Below are 21,997 nucleotides of genomic sequence, written 5' to 3'. Positions count from 1 at the left end.
TTGACACCCCTTTTTTGTTGTATACCGATGGTAGTCTTCATGGGTTGGGGGCAGTACTAGCACAGGTGCAGGACGGCCGAGAACGAGTGATTTCTTATGGCAGCAGATCTTTAAGAGACTCCGAGCGAAATCCGGCTAACTACAGCTCATTCCGTCTGGAATTGCTGGCCCTGGTGTGGGCAATGACAGAACGCTTCGCCGAGTATCTAACAGGAGCTGAGGTGCTAGTCATGACAGATAACAACCCGCTAGCTCACTTAGAGAATGCAAAACTGGGGGCGTTGGAGCAGCGGTGGGTCGCCAGACTGGCCAAGTTCAATTACCGCATTAAATTTCGCTCTGGTCGAGAGAACGGCAATGCAGATGCATTGTCAAGAGTGCCCCTTGGGTCATCCGGGGAAGATGTTGATGAACAACTTGAGGATACTGAAACTCCAGCTTTGGGGCAAATACCTATCTTCCAAAGTGTGGTACACTCAAGTGGGGTGGCCACCGGGATGCCCTGTGTCCTGGGTAAAACACCCTCAGATTGGACAAGAGTCCAGGATGAGTGTCCGGACGTTGCACTTGTGCGCCGTTGGGTACAAAACAAGGCCTGGCCCAGTGCAGAGGACAAGGCTCAGTTGTCCATGGAAGGAATGAAACTCCTTCGACAATGGGATAAATTGTGTGTGGAACAAGGTCTTTTGTATCGTAAGGTGTACCTGCCATCGGAGCTGCAGCATCGGTACCAACTGATAATTCCTGTGGGGATGGGGCCGGTGGTCGCTCGTGAGGCGCATGAGAAGGGGGCCCATTTTGGAAGTGAAAAGACACTTCAGTGGTTGCAGCGAGTCCTCTACTGCCCTGAGTTGGGAGGGATGGTGGCCGACGCGTGTCGGCAGTGCCGAATTTGTGGGCTCAACAAAAGCCCTGAGCAGCGGGCTCCCACACAGTCTATTAAGACTTCAGCTCCACTGGAGCTACTCATGATTGACTACGTGTTGATAGGGTACTCTACATCAGGGTACTCCTACTGCCTGGTGATGACAGATCACTTTACCAAGTATGCTGTAGCGGTGCCGACAAGAGATCAGACGGCCAAGTCGGCGGCTGAGGCAGTGTGCCGACATTTCTTCCAAGTGTTCGGGTGTCCGCAGAGAATACATTCAGATCAAGGGGCCTGCTTTCAGGGAACGCTGATGAAAGAGTTGCACCAGCTCTATGGTATCGAGCAGTCGAGAACAACGCCTTACCACCCTCAGGGTAACGGGGCGTGTGAGCGTTTTAATCGGACCCTGTTGCAAATGTTGAGGTCCTTAGAGAGTCAGCAACAGACATGCTGGCCTGAGTATCTCCCCGAATTGATGTGGGCTTACAATAACAGGGTGCACAGTACTACTGGTTACTCACCACACATGCTGATGTTTGGTAGACCTGGCCGAGACATTGAGGATTTGAGCATGCCAGATCCCTCCTCCGCCCCCCTTCGGACTGCATCCGAGTGGGTACGAGAGCATCGGCGGCGGTTGAGGGTGGTGCATCAGGTGGTGGGTGACCGCCTTCGCCAGGTGGTCCATAAGGACACGCGACCTGTACAAACAGAGCTGTTCTCTCCGGGAGACAGAGTGTTGGTGAGGACAAAACGACGGTCAGGAAAGCTGAGTGACCGATGGGAGGCGATACCGTATCTGATAAAAAAACAGGTGAACCCTGAGATTCCAGTGTACGAGGTCGAACCGGTGGGGACAGGGGGGCCAACCCGTAATTTGCATCGTAACATGTTACAGCGGTGCTGGTTTGAAGATTCGGCGCCTACCCCCCTAGAGCCAGAGGCCATGTTTCAAGGGGCGGAAGCTCTGAATGATCTTGAGTTTGATGGTGTGCTTACTCCTGCGCCTGCTTATTTGCCCCCTGTGACCGATCTGGCCTCGGGTGATGAGAATGTTGGGGATATGGAGGATGTTGTTGAGGAGAGTGCATCAGGTCAACTGCTTAGTCCTGACGCTGTATCACAGGACATCGAGCCGCAGGAGGAGACAACTCCACTTACGCCCACTGACACGACCATGGAAGAGACTCTAGCTCCCTCTAAGGTCGCACCTGTTGATGTAGGACTCAGGAGAACTACACGATCTACGGCAGGAATACCGCCTCAGCGATATGCTCCAGATGAATTTGAGTGGGAAGGTATGTCGAGGACGCCAACCTCTAGTGGGGTGGCATGTAAGAGGGTGAACTGTAGTCCCACTGAGAGGGCACTAGGACCCTGTGGTTTTTGCCTATTGCAGAAGAGAACAGACCGTGCAAGACTCCCAGAGACAATGTGTGCTGCTGGGTGGGGTCTAGTGTCTCGGGTGTAAAGTGAAACTAGGAAGTGAGAGCTGGGAGAGAAAAAGGCGGGAAGCAAAGGCAGAAGCTGCTGTGATATCTTAAAGAGAGACTGTGTGTGGATTTACTGCAAGTGTTTTTGGAGGAAAAGAAGCTTTTGAGATACTTTTTGTTGCTAAGGTTCCCCTGGAGAAGAATTAACCTTTTGTTTAACTCTGTGAGAGACTTGTGTGGCTAACGTTTCCTGGAGAGGAGTTAACCCTTTATTTAACAAAAGACGGAGACTTTGCTAAGAACCCAGTACGTATTTGGAAGTCTGTGGATTCCCTGTGCATTGAGTGGAGAACCAAGTCTGGACAGACTGCTGATACAGAGACGGACGGATTGTCGTGGAAGCATTCCTAGGAGCTACAGAAGCAGAGACTACATCGTGAGACCACTAACTAAGTCCCCGGCGTTTGGGCTCGGCATCGGCCGACAAGACAAGAGGAGCTTGCTGTAACTTATTGGCGCTGAAAATATGAACTGGCTGCAGCCTCTGCGGATTCCTGCCTGAGAGGAAATCCATCTCAGGATACGGTACCATAGTTATAGATACCCGGGTATCTCTGCTCAGAGTGTTAAATTGTTACTTTAGAGGTGTATCTTATATTAGAGTTGTGTAAGTTATACTCAATGTGCCATTCCAGGGGCTCCCTTAATAACACTACATTCAATTTACACTTGTTCCTGTTTTTAGTTGCCTGTTAGGTAAATTTCTTACTAGCCTGTTGGAGTATACAGTTCTCAGGAGACCTTGGAGTGGCACAGTGATTTCAGCTGCTGCTGAGCTAGTGTATCTTTGGGGTGCATCTGCCTTAGTATTCTCCATATTACCTTGATTAATTTGCCTTTGAGTAAATACCGTTGGAGATTTCTGCCTTGGTCTTGGTTTGTGACTCACTGGATCTTATTCGGACCTCTGGTCATTACAACTCTATAGACTATGTTTGGTCATTACGCACCATCCTTCATACATAGGTAGTATGCAGTGCTCTTTATATAGCCTTATTTGAATGTATATTTATGTATTGATTCTGCTGACCATCAGTTCACTGTTTTTATTGATTGTCCTTGTCTTGATTGTGTATATATGTTTCAATAAAATACATTGGTTTTATATATGTGCCTATGCCTCATTTTCACCTGCATACTGGTATGGTGTTTGTTGTACAAACAGGCTAGGTGCAATGAGAGATGTCAATTAAGCCAGGTGGGAGAATATTAAGCAGCATGGAGAAAGGACACTGAGCAGCCTATGGAGTTTCACAGTTAGTATACCAGCTACATCAGGTCTAAGAGAAAAATTTAAATAATGTCTGCAGTTTGTAATGTGAAATCTGATGCCCGTTCTTTTGTGAAGGCTGCAGAAAGCTAGAACCCCTCAGCGCAGCACATCTAGGTAAGGAGAGAAACCAAATGCAACTATTGTATGCGTATAATAATGTCTTACCGGCATCTTCTGCTGTCACCTTTGAATGAGCCAATTTTGCATAAATCTGTATGAGATAACAAGAAACCAGTTTATAACACAGGACTACAGGCAAAGCATAGAAACAAGAAGGGTCCTACCCTGATTGTGCATTGGAGGTCGTAGCCTAGCCCGCGGCTTTGGGTATATTCACACACAGCAGACTTTTTGCAGAAATTTTTATGACTGTCCTAGCAGATTCTATCCCATTCAGATCCTTATAACAGAAACTTAGTCGTAGAAAGTTCTGCAAATCATTCACTTCTGACTAAACCTTTTAGGATATGTTGGTACTTGGTGGATATGCTGCAGATTTTGGATTTTCAGCATGTAAATTTATGTTGCAGATTTTTTTTCCCCCCAGATTTTGCTTATTGGGTGCAAAAACTGGCAAATCTGCAGTAGTTCCACAATGAAATCTCACAATTTGGTTACTTTATTTTTTACACTGCAGATTTTAGTCTCATGTGTCTGTAGTCGAAAAACTGGATGACATTAACCCCTCGTCACCACAGGCTGGTCAGCTGAGACTTATGACTTACACTATATATTGCAATACTGAAGCACTGGAGTCCATGGTATAAGCTACCATAGACTAAAAAAAATAGTGTACAGTCAAGGAAAAAAAAAAAAATCCTCTATCTTAATTGCCTCTATTTTTCGTATTTAAAATCTAAGTAACTAAAAAAAAGCATATTTGCCATTTTTCCTTGTCTATGAAGGTCCGATCTATCAAAAACATGAAATTGCTTAAAATATAAGTTACGGTAATCCATTACAGAAAAAAAAAAAATCGAAACAAAAAATTAAGAACTAGACCAATTATTTTTTTGCGCTAAAATAATAATAATAATAAAAAAACAATTTGGTATTTCCGCGATCATGCTGACCCAGAGCGGAGAATCCTATTACCAGGTCATTACCATTCAATGAATGATGTAAAAAACCAGCCGTATCCCCCCACCCTCTTAAATAAAAGTATGGGGGTTTTTTTCTCATTTTTCAGTACGTTGTATAGTAAAATGAAGTAAAATCAATGATGTCATTTCGTACAGCAAAAAACAAGCCCTCGTATGACCACGCCGTCACTTATGGCCCTTCAAAGGCGTGGACAAAAAAAACTACAGTGCGTAAACGAAAAAATATGCCCAAAGGTTAACGTCCTATAGTTCCAACATTCCCCCGCTCCTCGGTGCGCCGTACAATACCTTGTCTTGTTGCTTTTGATTCATGTTGTTCTTGTTGCAGCGAGAGACGCTCATCTCCGCCTCGTCCTTCTCACGACACCTCTGCTCATAGGTCTTCTTACTCTGATGGGAAAAACACCGAAAGGGAGAGATCACTTTACATCTTCCACTGACACCGCCGGGGGGGGGGGGATGAGGGGCTGGGATTGATGGAACCTGGTGCACAGGAAAAAGGTGGCACTGTCCATGACGTGTTCATTCTCTAGACTGCTGCAAAGGGGAAAATAGAACTCAAAGGGTGGGTTCATTACATAAGTATTCATATACTAATAATCAGTTCCTTGGGTAAATACTCTTATCCTAGGGTGCTAGATAATATACAACAAACATAATATTAGAGTATGAAAACAACAAACCAAATATTATCATATGAGCATGTGTGCAACAAATGAATATGGGGTTTATCGTGTACATACTCATCCCCTAATGTTGGGTATATTGCACCTGTACTTGTACCCTAATGTTGAGTAAACTGAAAAACGTACTCACACCCTAATGTTGGGTACATTGTTCATGTACTCGTTCCCTAATCTTGGGTATATTGCGCATGTATTTGCACCCTAATGTTGGGTACATTGTGCACGTACTCGCACCCTAATCTTGGGTATATACCACATGTACTCGTTCCCTAATGTTGGGTTCATTGTGCATGTACTTGTACCCTAATGTTAGATACACGTACTCGCACCCTAATGTTGGATATATTGTGCACATACTCGCACCCTAATCTTGGGTATAATGCACACGTACTCGCACCCTAATGTTGGGTACATTGTGCACATACTCGTTCCCTAATGTTGGATATATTGTGCACGTACTCGCACCCTAATCTTGGGTATAATGCACACGTACTCGCACCCTAATGTTGGGTACATTGTGCACATACTTGTTCCCTAATGTTGGATATATTGTGCACATACTCGCACCCTAATCTTGGGTATAATGCACACGTACTCGCACCCTAATGTTGGGTACATTGTGCACATACTCGTTCCCTAATGTTGGATATATTGTGCACGTACTCGCACCCTAATCTTGGGTATAATGCACACATACTCACACCCTAATGTTGGGTACATTATGCACATACTCGTTCCTTAATGTTGGGTATATTGTGCACGTACTCGTTCCCTAATGTTGGGTACATTGTGCACGTACTCGTTCCCTAATGTTGGGTACATTGTGCACATACTTGTTCCCTAATGTGGGGTACATTGTGCACGTACTTACACCCTAATCTTGGGTATAATGCACACGTACTTGCACCCTAATGTTGGGTACATTGTGCACATACTCGTTCCCTAATGTGGGGTACATTGTGCACGTACTCACACCCTAATCTTGGGTATAATGCACACGTACTCGTTCCCTAATGTTGGGTACATTGTGCACGTACTCGTTCCCTAATGTTGGGCTCATTGTGCATGTACTCGTACCCTAATGTTGGGTACATTGTGCACATACTCACACCCTAATCTTGGGTATAATGCACACGTATTCACACCCTAATGTTGGGTATATTATGCACGTACTCGTTCCCTAATGTTGGGTATATTATGCACGTACTCGTTCCCTAATGTTGGGCCAATTGTGCACATACGCGCACCCTAATGTTGGGTACATTGTGCACGTATTCACACCCTAATCTTGGGTATAATGTGCACGTACTCGCACCCTAATGTTGGGTACATTGTGAACGTACTCGTTCCCTAATGTTGGGTAGATTGTGAACGTACTCGTACCCTAATGTTGGGTATATTGTGCACGTACTCGTACCCTAATGTTGGGTATATTGTGTATATACTGATCACTGGAGGTGTATCTACAATAGGTGCTGCAGTTGCAACCGGGCCCTGGAACCTAAGGGGATCAAACGTTCCCTTGTGCTCACATTAGAAGACCGATACTGTTAAAGGGACTCTGTCACCTGAATTTGGAGGGAACAATTTTCAGCCATAGGGGCGGGGTTTTCGGGTGTTTGATTCACCCTTTCCTTACCCGCTGGCTGCAATATTGGATTGAAGTTCATTCTCTGTCCTCCGTAGTACATGCCTGCACAAGGCCCATGATAGGTAAGAGCCCTGTTAGAGATTTTGCATTGGGGCCTACGAGCTTCAAACCACTGCTTGTACCTTAATATTTGGTACATTGTGTTCATATTGATACCTAATATTTGTGGTTCATTGTGTACATGCTTATACTCTGCCTGCAGATCACACATAATAGTACTGATAATTTAGCAAACTTTTGGAAAAAGGAGACCCTCCCGGACTAGTAGTGATTTCACTCACATTACTGGTGATGTTGTTGCCTCTTCGATGATGGCAGCAGGAACTGAAGTCTTTGTTGTCAATAGCAACCAGTCACGGCGCTGCCTTATTTTGAAAGAAATGAAAGCTGTGATTGCTTACTATGGGCTATAAAAGACATTTAGGCCAGATGTGGGGAACCTCAGGCCACTTCTGATGCCTCTGACCTATACTTCTCAGATGAGGAGTATGGCCGCCCTTATTTTATATCCGACGATATCGGGAAATTACTTAAACTTGTTAGGGCCACTATGGGGGTGGAAACACCTAGAGAACAATGATCATTTCAGGATTCCATGCTCAGCACCCTGGAGGGGAAGAAACGCAAGGTCTTTCCATTCATGATAGTATCCTCTATTTGATTAAAAGAGATTGGAAAAAAAGCAAATAAAAAGATATCCATCCCGCAGGCATTAAGACGCAAAAACCCATTTGACGAGGAGGTCTGCGAGAAGTGGGAAAAGGCTCCTAGACTAGATGCAGCTATCGCCAGTACCTCTAAAGAGGTAGCTCTACCATTTGAGGACATGGGAGCCCTAAAAGATCCCCTAGCCTAGACAAAAAAGCGGATGCTTTTCTGAAGTCAGCTTGGGAGGCGTCGGCATGGTCATTTAACCCCGGGGTAGCTACCACTTGTACAGCACGTGCTATGGTCAAGTGGTTAGAAGAACTGAGTGATCAGATTAAAAACAAATGCCCAAGAGAGAGGCTACTGGAAGCATTACCCTCCTTACAGGGAGCGGCAGGGTTCCTAGCAGGTGCTCTAGTTGACTCTGTCCGATCTGCCACCCGTGCATGCGCCTTATCCAACTCAGGGCGCATAGCATTGTGGTTAAAAAACTGGGCTGCGGATTTTCAATAGAAAGTTAAACTCTGCGCAGTACCTTGTGAGGGACAGTGTCTCTTTGGGAAAGCTTTGGCATGAAATCCTAGACAAGGCGTCAGACAAGAAAAAACGATTTCCACCTCACCCCTTCCCTAGACGTTGGTGGGATACTCCTCGCTCGTCCTTTCAAGGGTCCAGATATAGAGGAGGCCGAGGCCGCTCGGATGATGGGTCCATGCAAGGCAGACCCTGGAAGGAGAGGAAAGAGAGGGGATTCCTCTTCAGTAAGCCGTCCCCTAAATCGGATCCAAAACACAATGACACAAAGATTCCGGTGGGGGGAAGACTGCGATTGTTTGTCCATTAGTGGGCAGTATTACCAGCCTCACAATGGATAACCAGCTTATTATCGGAGGGTCTGCGGTTGAAATTCTCCAGCCCCCCACCGCAACGAATGATAATGACACAGGTGGCCGACAAAAATCAAGCCACACTAGAAAGAGAGGTTCATCTCCTCATGCAAAAAGAAGTACTAATAACAGTACCACACCAAGAAATACGGAAAGGTTTCTACAGCACCTTGTTCCTCACGCCAAAGCCGGAAGGCTCGCTGAGGGCAATATTCAACTTAAAAGCATTAAATCGCTACATTCAGGTGGAGAGCTTCAAAATGGAGATCAGCAGCAAGAGTACTCGACCCGGGCTGTTACATGGCAGTATTAGATCTTACAGATGCTTACTACCATGTACCAACTTGTGCACAGCATCAACAGTACCTAAGATTAGTAGTAATGATTGCAAAAACTTCCACCCATCTGCTATACCAATGCCTTCCCTTCGGGGTGTCTATAGCCCCGCGTATATTCACAAACATTATTTCCGAGGTAGCATATTTCCTGAGAAGAGAAAATATACTACTGGCACCCTATTAAGACGACTGTCTCGTAATAGCAAACAACAAAGAAAACTGTAACGACAGTCATGAGAGTGCTGGAGGTGCTAACCAGGCTGGGCTGGATAATAAATTTAAAAAATCAAGATTAGTTCCAGCTCAGGTTCAAGAGTTCCTCGGGATTCAATTGAATTCGGTCAAACAAGAGTGTGTCCTCTCACAAAGGAAAATTCAAGCCATTCAACAAAAGATACAACAGATACAACTCGGTCAGCCCATTTCGGTAATCAGGGACCCCGCTGAGAATCGTACGTCGTAGCAGATCGTTTGAAACTTTCTTTCGTCGTCTAGTGTCCCTCTGTGGCGGCATGATTGCATGGTGTAACATATATCGTATACGATGTGCGCATAGTAACCAACGGCTTCTACATCGCACATACGTCATGAAATTATCGCTCCAGCGTCGTAGATTGCAAAGTGTGACAGCAGTCTACGACGCTGGAGCGATATTGTTACGACGCTGGAGCGTCACGGATCGTACCGTCGTAGCGATGAAAATTGCACTGTGTGACGGTACCCTAAGAAAGACAATGTCACTCCTGGGGGTCCTAGCAGCGACAATCCCGGCGGTCCGGTGGGTGCAAGCCCATACGAGAGTATCTGCCATTGTAATTCTATCTGAACAGGCGAGGAATCCATACTGCTTGAATCAAAAGATTCTTCTATCACCAAGAGTAAAGGACTCATTAAAATGGTGGCTGAGAACCAAAACCTTAAACAACACTGTACCTTGGTCGCTGCAGAACCCAATAGTGCTGACTACGGATGCAAGTCCATGGGGCTGGGGAGCACACCTGGCAGGTCAGATCCTACAGGGTCAATGGGAGCCCTCAATGAGGGCAGCATCGTCCAACCTAAAAGAACTGACAGCTGTGAGGCGAGCATTTGTTCAGGCAAAAAAGAAGATTCAGGGGAAACATGTGGTGGTGTTATCCGACAAAAGCACAACTATAGCTTTCATAAATCGACAGGGCAGCACAAGATGAGCATCCCTTATGGCAGAAGCCAAGGAGCTATTTATATGGACAGAAAGCAACCTTTTGTCCCTGGCGGGTACACACCTGAAAGGTTCGGAGAATCTCGTAGCAGATTTTCTAAGTCATTATGTGTTACATCAGGGAGAGTGGTCCCTGAATCAGGAAGTATTTGGGAAAATATGTGCCATCTGGGGCACGCCAGAAGTAGACTTGTTTGCTACAAAAGAAAATCGGAAGGTGAAAAAATTCTATTCCCTAAACCCAAGAGAACACCCAGAGGGAGTGGATGCACTTCTGTACCACTGGAAGTTCTGTCTGGCATATGCGTTCCCCCCGATTCCATTAATCCCAATAGTCCTGAAGAAAATCTGGGAAGACAAGGCATGAGTAATCCTTGTTGCACCCCTTTGGCCAAAAGGGGCATGGTTCACATGGCTCCAACGCATGTCTATCTCTGACCCATGGATCCTTCCGGATACCCCAAACCTCTTGCACCAGGGTCCAGTCCAACACCCTCAAGTACACAGGCTCCATCTCACCGCCTGGAACTTGAAAGGGGGCTCCTACTAGCAAAGGGATTCTCGAATCCTTTTGTAACCACTATGCAGCCAGCAGGAAAAAATCACGTCAGATAAATACCAAAAAAATTGGCAGAGATTCCTAGAATTTTCAGGGCAACAGTTGTCCAAAACAAGCCAAGAAATTCCGGTAAAAGAAATTCTAGAATTTCTCCAAAAAGGGCTAGAAAGAGGACTATCTACTAGCACCCTAAAAGTGCAAGTCTCTGCCCTGGGTGCATTGTTTGACCAAAAACTTACTGAACACCCTTGGGTCTATAGGTTCATTCGTGCCTCCTTTACAGCCTGACCCTCTAAATTACTACCTAAGGTGGCTCCCTGGGATCTAAATTTAGTCTTGAATGCCCTAACCTCGCCTCCCTTTGAACCTCTGGTTGCCCTGACTTCAGCTCGACGTACCTGCAAGCTGCAAGCTATTTTGGTAAATCCCCCATACACTATCTTTCAGGATGACAAAGTAATTATAAAGCTTGATCCGTCCTTCCTTCCAAAGGTCAACTCAAAATTCCACAGAGACCAGGAAATAATTTTGCCCTCATTTTGCCCTAACCCAAAATCCCAGGGAGAGCCTTCCATTGTCTTGATGTCAGACGGTGCCTGCTCCAATATTAAGAAGCCTCAAAACCTTGGCGACAGTCATCAGCCCTTTTTGTCTCCTTCCAGGGGATAACCAGGGGAAAAAAGGCCTCAAAATCAACTATTGCACGGTGGCTGCGTATGGCTATTTCACTTTCATATACTTCTCCTGGACAAGTTCCCCTACTGGGTGTAACAGCTCACTCCACACGCGCCATTGCCACATCCTGGGTGGAAAGGACAAATGCTTCTGTGGAACAGATTTGCAGAGCAGCAGTATGGTCTTCACCCTCCACCTTTTTCCGACATTATAGGCTAGACTTAGGACTGTCAAATCTTGCTTTTGGGAGAAAAGTGTTATCTGCTGTTGTCCCACCCTAGGAGTCTTTCTATTTCTTCCTCTCACATATGGTGCTGTCATGGTGAAGGGAAAAAATGACAATTACTTATCGGTAATTTGATTTTCCAGAACCATGACAGCACTGCATTAATTCCCGCCCTATCTTGGTGATGGTTGTGTGATGCACAAAAAAATAAATAGATAAAAAAGGAGAAGGGAAAATGAATAAGTGACTATGTTAAAATGAATGTAATATACATGTGTAAACTAATAAGGCGGTCATCCTGTTCCTGGGGGTGGATGCCATCTCTCTTACGTACGGTGCTGTCATGGTTCTGGAAAATCAAATTACCGGTAAGTAATTATCATTTTTCTGCAGCATGAAAAAACGCATAAAAAAAGAGTGTATTTTCTGCTGCATTTTTCTGCCAAGAGATGCAGAAACCTTACAGAAATTTCTGTAAGCAAATACGCCACGTGCGCACATAGCCTTACTCTGCGAGTGTGCACACGCAGCATTCACTGCTGAACGCAGCACCAGTGTCTCCTGTGATGTCTATACCACAGCCCCATGTCTCCAGTGACTTATATGTTGCAGCCTCTGTGTCTCCTATGTGATGCATACGGCAGTCTCCGTCTCCCATTTGATGTACAGTATATACTTCAGATCTCTCTTTTTTTATTAGTTCTATAAATGTAACATGATTAGGCTACTTTCACACTGGCGTTTTTTTAATACGTCGCAATGCGTCGTTTAGGGGAAAAAAATGCATCCTGCAAAGTTGTTTGCAGGATGCGTTTTTGCCCCATAGAGTTACATTACCGACGCATTGCGACGTATTGACACACGGTTGCGACGGTTGCGCCGTGTTGTGGTGGACCGCCGGGAGCAAAAAACGTTAAATGTAACGTTTTTTGCAGCCGACGGACCGCTTTTTCCGCCCCCACCTCCCCCCACCTCACAATGGGGCAGTGGATGCGCCGGAGAAATGCATCCGCTGCACCCGTTGTGCGGCACAACAAACGTTAGCGTCGGAATCTCGGCCCGACGCAATGCGACGGGCCGAATCCGACGCTAGTGTGAAAGTAGCCTAAGTTATGAATTTCCCGCTATGAGGAGACCTGCAGTGTAATATACATCTGGGTTCGGTACAACTTACTGCTGCGAGTTCTTTAGAAAACTTCTCATCGCAAAGAATTGCCTGCACTCTAGGCCAACGCAAATCTGAAAAAGCAGTTATGAATAGCAACATCATCCATACCTCCTAAGGCTACTTTCACACTTCCATCGGTAGTCGCCCGTCACAAAGCGTCGGCGCGACGTTCCGACGGAAGTGTGTCCTTTCACATTTCCGTCAGAATTCTGGGTGAGGAAGACTGTGAGAGCGATATTTCCTGCTGCGCATGCGCAGTATTAAAAACTGGATCCGTCGGCAATACAAGTCTATTGGAAAAAAAACACATCCTGCGGGCACATTTGCAGGATGCGTTTTTTGCCCAAAACGTCGCATTGTGACGGATACTAAACAACAGAAGTGTGAAATTAGCCTAACATTACAGCTGCACCACAGAGAAGCAGTTCCAGACATCACATTATGGCTGAGGTAATTAAATTTGTGACCAAATATAGATTGGTATAGGTACAGCCCCCAAATAATGGTATAAATATCCAAATGGCCCATGGCAGAAAAAAAGGTTGAACAAAAAAAAGAAAATGATTCAGCTCACCCTTGTGATGGTATTCTCACAGCCCATGAGAAATTTGATCCGAGCACGGAAACGTCTCTGCTTGACGCCAGGTACTTGTGCATGAAAATGAAGGTATCCAGCTCAGGAAATAAAATGAAAAGTCTTTATTTGGACAAATTTAAAAAGTAAGCTGCTTGACAAACCAGTGTATACTGGAGGACATTCCTTCCTCCAGTATGCACCGGATTGTCAAGCAGCTTACTTTTTAAATTTGTCCAAATAAAGACTTTTGATTTTATTTCCTGAGCTCGATACCTTCATTTTCATGCACAAGAAAAAAAGGTTCTCCAGCCCTGGTTTAGGCAGTTTCATAACTTTAACGCCTACAGTAAGAGGACAAGTAAGCACCCACTACTGACCGCCCTGCCATACTTACATCCACAGTCCTCTTGTATTGAAGCTGTCGCTGCTTGTGCATGTTGTCCATGGCAGCTTCTATCTGCAAAGAGAAGACTTTATATGTATCCGTGTTTGACGGTGAAGGTTCTTCTTTCATCATCTTTGTAGCTAGCTGGTTAACTTACATTGTTTATTACCTATCTAAGATGTGCCACTGTTTGATTCTGTCCTTGACTCTGAACTTTACACCAAGCGGCTCTCACTGCCTGGCAGTATCGGAGGGCTAATGTAAGGTGACACTGAGACCTTTTACCTACTGGGCCTCTGCTGAGATTTTACCTTACACTGCATGAGGTGTATACATTGGCATGTAAAAGTATGTGAACAGTTAAACAAGTTGAAGATTAAATTATCTCTGAAAGTGCTGAAGTTTAAAGACGACACATTTCCTTTGTATTTTAGGCAAAAAAAAAATATTTCATATTTTCCATTTTAAAAGTTACAAAAAGCAAAATGGGCCTATGCAAAAGCTTGAGCACCATTGGAGATTTGTGTGCTCAGATAATTTGACCCAGGTTTCAGACCTTAATTAGCCTATGTGGCAACACAGCATTTAATCTTAATTATCCAGACGTCTATTTTCAGTAAACAAAAAAAAAAGTTGTGCTCTGTAGTGCTAAGGTATGTCAATATGAAACATGAATAGCAATACCGCTTCTGGATAATAGGAAAAAAATCTGAGATGTTTAGCACATAATTTGACCAATTTATGCATGCCAAGCAACCAACGACAAGGTGGTCTCAGAACTGTACGAAGCATCTCAGTTTCTCCTATTACCCAGAAGCAGTATTGCTATTCATATTTCATATATTTCATAATGACATGCTTTAGATAAGAATGTTGTAGATAAGCCCCTGATGCCTTAGCTCACCTTCGATTTTGGGGGTGACAGGTTCCCGTTAAAGAGAGGTATTTGCATCTACCCAGAAATTCAGACTTCAGTCTTAGAGAGGTATTCACTCTAGACACGTAGGTTCCCAGGAGTTCAGAGACCACCTTGTCGTTGGCTGCTGGCTGGGCATGCATGAATTGGGCAAATTATGTGCTAAGCGTGTTTTTTTCCTATTAGAAGCAGTATTGCTATTCATATTTCATATAGACGTGCTTTAGCACTACAGAGTACAACTTTTGTATTTGCAGTAAGCCAGGAGGCATAAACTGTTATCTATATGTTGACTTTTGAATTTGTGTTTGTTCTTTGGTTGGTCAAGAAAACACTGATTTTTGTTTGTATAAGCCTGTAATATTGACTTTTAAGTTGGTTTGTTGTAGCATATTGAGATGGTTTGCTGGATGACAGAGACACAGGGTAATTGAACAATAGATGTTTGCTAATATGTTGATTACACATTGTCCAGGCCAGCTAGTTTGTTGACCTGAAAAACGAAGGACAAACTAAGCAAATTGATTAAATACTAAAAAAATGCAAGTCAATTTCATTACGCCTTCCTCTTGACCTCTAGATCATGGCTTGAAGGACAACAGTTTTGGGATATGCTTCTGTAACAGTCAAAATGTACAAGTGTAAGCTGGCACCATCAAAGACTAATATATAAATAGGATCACCTTGCTGCATATCAATGAATTTCACAAAGAGAAAAAGATGTATGCACAAACTAAAGGATCACCAAATATTAACAATTTTTATTAGAGAGCTATGAAGAAATTTTAAAAACACTTAAAAGGCGTCCAGACAAATGGACTACAAAAAGTGATCCACAATATACAGTGCAATACTCAAAGTCCTATCAGCCATAAGTTAACAGTATATACGCAATTGATACAATAATCAATATTTATTCAAAATGATTATTCCTTGCAAAAACCCTGTAGGATCCCATGCCAAAGTACAGTAGTTATTAAACCCCACTAATATTGACAAAATGGACAAATTAAGCTCTATTGTAAAAGATAAAGTGTGTATATCACCAGCAAAATACGATGGTAAACAAGTGCTGAGAATTGGAAGAAAGTAAAAGTATTGAAAAGGGTTCTAGTGCATAAAATAAACGCACTAAACTCATATATACATATGCTATCAGTACAATGGAAACAATGAACATATGCTTGGTAAAAAGGAGGGGAACAGTGATACACAGACACAAAATGAGGCAGCACAGTAAAAAAGTATGGGAAAAACAGGGAAGGAAAAAGAGTTTCCTCTGTTTCCTTACCTGTTTTTCCTATGCTTTTTTACTATGAAGCCTCACCTTTTATTGTAGTCCATTTGTCTGGACGCTTTTTAAGTGTTTTTAAAATTTCTTCTTTGCTCTCTAATAAAAATTGTTAATATTTGGTGATCCTTTAGTTTATGCATATATACAGTATCTTTTTCTCTTTGTGTATGCCTCTGTAACAGGTTATCCAAGAGATCCACAGACTCAACAAAACCACAGCCAGGAACACTCTACAAAACAGCAGCCAAAACATCATGGCTCCATTGCGAGGGACACAGATTTTACATTCTCCAGGATGCCAGCTTAGGGGACCATGGCTCAAGCTGAATTGAATACAGATCTGCTCCATTGACCATCACTGAACCTATGGATACGTTTGGGGTAGTCAGGAATTGGAACCACCGTCACCTGAGCCCCATGAAGATGTTTGGAGAAGCCAGGTTGTGACCCCTTGGTCACCTGGCCTTGTTCCTCAATGGACTGTCAGCTTCCTAAGCTTGTCATTGCTTCCTCTCTGTTTGTGCCACAGGTGGGGGTAGTCGGCCCTGGAAGCTCTGAAGTCACAGCTGCTCTTATCCTGGCGAGTCACTGGAAGGGTGAGACTCTGTAATTTTGCACCATCTTCGACATTTTGCTGGGACTGTTCTGTGTTATTTTCCGGTTTTGTAGTTCAGTAAAGTATTGTCACATTATTTTACCCTCACTCTGTGTTGAGTAGTATTATATCCACGGTAAAAGAAGAGTGGACGTTCAGTGGGATGAGAACAGGTCCATTCAGTTTCAGGCTAGCAGACTAGAGCACCCGCTGACCCCTGTGTCTCAACAGCCTGCTAGGGTTATATCTCTTCACTTATCATTAGGAAAGACCACATGATGCAAATTTCCCAGCTATATAAAAATCCATCCTCCTCTAACCTTGTGCCAAAAACCAGCAGCCGTGGGCTCTTCTAAGCCGCTGCCTAGCACTCTGAAAATGGAAATGGAGGTCCACAAAGCAGGAGAAGGCTATAAGAAGATAGCAAAGCATTTTCGAGTTCCCTTTCCTCAGTTCAAAATGTAACTAAGAAATGGCAGTTAACAGGAACAGTGGAGGTCAAGATAAAGTCTGAAAGACCAAGCAAAATGTTAGTGAGAGCTGCTCGTAGGATTGCTAGAAAGGCAAATCAGAACCTCCACTTGACTGCAAAATACCTTCAGAAAGATTTAGCAGTTAGAGTTGTGGTACATTGTTCTACTGTTCAGAGACACCTGCACAAATATGGACTTCACACAAGAGTCATCAGAAGAAAACCTCTCCTGCTTGCACACCATAAAATTCAGCGTCAGAAGTATGTAAAAGAATATCTAAACAAGTCTGATGCATTTTGGAAACAAGTCCTGTGGACCAATGAGTTTAAAACAGAAGTCTTTGGCCACAATGATCAAAGGTATGTGTGGAGACAAAAGGGCACAGAATTTCTGGAAAGAACGTCTCGCCTACCATTAACCCCTTTCCGATGTTGGGCATAATAGTGCGCCCACGTCGTAATCCCTTCCTTTGATGTTGGCTCCGGCGCTGAGCCCACATTTTTCCCTACACATGTCAGCTGTTTTGAACAGCTGACATTTGCCTCTAACAGCTGCGTGTGGAATCGCGATCCACCCGCAGCTGTTAACCTGTTAAATGAGCTGTCAATAACTTCAAAATGTCATAATTATGTTTTTTTGGTTGCCGATACATTGCAATAACGGGCGATCAAAAGTTTGTATATACACCAAAATGGTATCAATAAAAATGGCAGCTCAGCGCGCAAAAAGTAAGCCCTCACACAGCCCAAGATCACGAAAAATGGAGACTCTACAGGTCTCGGAAAATGGCACTTTTTTTTTCACCACTTAAATAAAAAAGAACCTAGACATGTTTGGTGTCTATGAACTCGCAATGACCTGGAGAATCATAATCGCAGGTCAGATTTAGCATTTACTGAACATGGTGAAAAATTCCCATTTTCCAGTACATGATATATTAACACCAATGGTGTCATTCAAAAGTACAACTTGTCCTTCAAAAACAAGCCCTCACGTGGCCATATTGACCGAAAAATAAAAAGTTATGGCTCTGGGAAGAAGGGGAGCAAAAAAATGAAAACACAAAAACAAAAATATCTCTGGTCATGAAGGGGTTAATCATGGGGGTGAATCAATCATGTTTTGGGTTTGTGTTGCAGCCAATGGCATGGGAAACAGTTCACGGGTAGAGGGAAGAATAGATTCAATTACATTTCTACATATTTTTGATGCAAACATAACACCATCTGTAAAAAATGAAGTTAAAAAGAGGATGATTTCTACAAATGGATAATGACCCTAGACACATGTCAAAATCCACAATAGATGACCTCAAAATGTGCAAGGTGAAGGTTTTACAATGGCCCTCACAGTCCCCTGATTTGAACATTATTGAAAAATCTGTGGCTAGACCTCAAAATAGCAGAGGATGCAAGACGATCCAGGAATCTCACAGAACTGGAAGGATTTCCAAAGTAAGAATGGATGAAAATCCCTCAAACTAGAATAGAAAAGACTCTTGTCTGGCTACAAAAGGCACTTACAAGCTGTGATACTTGCAAAAGGTGGTGCTACTAGGTACTAATGTGTCATCTTTAACTTTAGGCCTTTTATAGATCATTTAATCTTCATCTTGCTTAACTGTCCACAATACCAGTAGTTTTGACTAGGGGTGTCCAAACTTTTACATGCCACTGTAACAACCAGGTGACTTTTTATCCATCTGTAGGCTTCTTTATTAAGGATATTATGAAGTGGATTTTCCTGCTCAGGACCAGGCTCTGGTGTCAGAGAGCCGCTACCGAGATCTGCTCACCCTCTGACAGACCTGACTCATCTGTCCGGGGTGCATAAAATCAGATTATGCTTTAAAGGGATATTCCTATCATTAGAAGGAAAATTAATTATACATATATTTCAAAATACCTTTTAAATAAGAAACAAAACTCGCTTTTTCTAGTGACATAATCATTATATAATTAAAATGGCAATCGTCTTGTTATACTGATGGAATCCTGTCCTAGAGTGTTAGGATTGATACCTGTGAGCATGTGCAGCAAGAAGAACTGCCTCTGCCTTCATGTGTAGGAAGATGTTCTCCCATGGGGTGTTCTGATGTAATACTCAGTTACCAGGAGTGCTGTGGAAAGAGGCTGCTCACACTGCTGTCCACCATGTCTATCTGATCTAATACTAGAGATACCAGGAGTGCAGAGGAGAGAAGAGGCTGCTCACACTGCTGTCCACCCTGACTATATGATCTAATACTGGAGATATCAGGTATGGTGAGGTAAGAAGAGGCTGCTCACACTGCTGTCTATCTGATCAAATACTGGAGATATCAGGAATGCTGAGGTAAGAAGAGGCCGCTCACACTGCTGTCTATCTGTTCAAATACTGGAGATATCAGGAATGCTGAGGTAAGAAGAGGCTGCTAACACTGCTGTCTGTGCTCTCTATTTGATCTAATACTGGTTACCATATGTGGTGAAGTAAGAGGCTGCTCAGACTGCTGTCCACCTTGTCTATATGATCTAATACTGGAGATTCCAGGGGTGCTGAGGCAAGAAGAGGCTGCTAACACTGCTGTCTGTGCTCTCTATTTGATCTAATACTGGTTACCATATGTGGTGAAGTAAGAGGCTGCTCAGACTGCTGTCCACCTTGTCTATATGATCTAATACTGGAGATTCCAGGGGTGCTGAGGTAAAAAGAGGCTGCTCACATTGCTGTCCACCCTGCCTATATGATCTAGTACTGGAGATATCAGGAGTGCTGAGGTAAGAAGAGGCTGCTCACACTGTTGTCCACCCAATCTGATCTAATCCTGGAGATATCAGGAATGCTGAGGTAAGAAGAGGCTGCTTACACTGGTTTCCACCATATCTATCTGATACTATACTTTCAAAACCAGAGGCAACTGTGAAAGGTCCTTAGAGTGTGATATCTGGTCATGTTGGGATATGTAGACCGAATTTGAGAGAGTTGGGTGTGTAGCTACGCAGAGGGACAGAAGAGGGCTGGAGCAAAATGAACATATTTTAACCACTTCCTGGTCTTAAAAGGAATCTCCTGATCATGAGAACAGGGCTCCAAATGGTCCTTCATTCTCTAGACGTCTGCCATAGAGAAGGGCGCTGCACTCTGCTTTATGTCCTGCAATCTCATACGGAATTAATGTAGTGGTGGTGCTTTGTCGAGAATCAGATTTGGCTGCAGATATGCAATTTCAGACCCCCAGTTTTGGGATCGGTGTGAGTCTCCGCAGCATACCCCACCAATCTGCAGGTTTTTCCCTATTCTTTGGATTGGTAGCCATTTGTAATTATGGCACTTACCCTTTAATCAACATTACATGAACATGAGGAAGCTTTTCTTGCAACTCATTGCAGACATGTTCATTATCTGTATCTAGATACGAGCAGCAGAGGCGTCTAGTTCTCCATCGTCAACTGGTCGTCTGACTGTTGGCACCTTTCATATGGTGAAAGAGGAAACTCGCTCTGCACTTCGCCTCACTATCTCCTTGTGACTAAGAGAGTTCAGAGCATTCATTTTGCCCCGATAGCCCATTCCTGTCAGTTACAGGTCATTGTTAATATGTAAACCCTGGGACTATTACTGTAATGGACGTGAGTGACCCCTCACAGGCTGCAGAGGATGATTAAGGCTGCCGGCATTAGATGCCTTCTGCCACCAGAGGAGGCTCAATGGGACTCTATGCATGAACTGACCAATGGACATCATACTGTATACACAGGACACTACACCTCCCAGCATGGTCCGACCACTAGATATCGTACTGTATACGCGGGACACTACACATCCCAGCATAGTCTGACCACTGGACATCATACTGTATACACAGGACACTACACCTCCCAGCATGGTCCGACCACTAGATATCGTACTGTATACGCGGGACACTACACATCCCAGCATAGTCCGACCACTGGATATCATACTGTATACGCAGGACACTACACTCTCCAGCATGGTCCGACCACTGGACATCATACTGTATACACAGGACACTACACCTCCCAGCATGGTCCGACCACTGGATATCATACTGTATACACAGGACACTACACCTCCCAGAATGGTCCGACCACTAGATATCGTACTGTATACACAGGACACTACACCTCCCAGCATGGTCCGACCACTGGATATCATACTGTATACGCAGGACACTACACCTCCCAGCATGGTCCGACCACTGGATATCATACTGTATACGCAGGACACTACACCTCTCAGCATGGTCCGACCACTGGATATCATACTGTATACACAGGACACTACACATCCCAGCATAGTCTGACCACTGGACATCATACTGTATACACAGGACACTACACCTCCCAGCATGGTCCGACCACTGGATATCATACTGTATACGCAGGACACTACACTCTCCAGCATGGTCCGACCAGTGGACATCATACTGTATACACAGGACACTACACCTCCCAGCATGGTCCGACCACTGGATATCATACTGTATACACAGGACACTACACCTCTCAGCATGGTCCGACCACTGGATATCATACTGTATACACAGGACACTACACCTCTCAGCATGGTCCGACCACTGGATATCATACTGTATACGCAGGACACTACACCTCCCAGCATGACCCGACCACTGGACATCATACTGTATACGCAGGACTCTACACCTCCCAGCATGGTCCGACCACTGGATATCGTACTGTATACACAGGACACTACACCTCTCAGCATGGTCCGACCACTGGATATCATACTGTATACGCAGGACACTACAGCTCTCAGCATGGTCCGACCACTGGATATCATACTGTATACGCAGGACACTACAGCTCTCAGCATGGTCCGACCACTGGATATCGTACTGTATACACAGGACACTACACCTCTCAGCATGGTCCGACCACTGGATATCATACTGTATACGCAGGACACTACAGCTCTCAGCATGGTCCGACCACTGGATATCATACTGTATACG

At 44.3% G+C, this 21,997-nt stretch overlaps 1 protein-coding gene across 3 annotated transcripts in view; it reads right to left on the bottom strand.

Moving 5' to 3' along the window:
- PSTPIP2 (proline-serine-threonine phosphatase interacting protein 2) overlaps positions 1-21,997 on the bottom strand; it is a 97,525-nt gene that overhangs the window by 36,153 nt on the left and 39,375 nt on the right. For 2 of the 3 annotated variants that reach the window (XM_069747002.1, XM_069747010.1), the window contains exons 6-8: positions 13,751-13,813; positions 5,029-5,130; positions 3,803-3,848 (exon numbers count right to left, since the gene is read on the bottom strand). In XM_069747002.1, coding sequence (XP_069603103.1) covers positions 3,803-3,848; positions 5,029-5,130; positions 13,751-13,813 — 211 coding nt within the window. The remainder of the gene's footprint in view (positions 1-3,802; positions 3,849-5,028; positions 5,131-13,750; positions 13,814-21,997) is intronic. The other variant, XM_069747019.1, reaches the window with a different exon arrangement.

The sequence above is a fragment of the Ranitomeya imitator genome, chromosome 1, assembly GCF_032444005.1.
Source record: "Ranitomeya imitator isolate aRanImi1 chromosome 1, aRanImi1.pri, whole genome shotgun sequence".
Taxonomy (NCBI): domain Eukaryota; kingdom Metazoa; phylum Chordata; class Amphibia; order Anura; family Dendrobatidae; genus Ranitomeya; species Ranitomeya imitator.
This window is presented reverse-complemented; position numbering and strand designations above follow the sequence as displayed.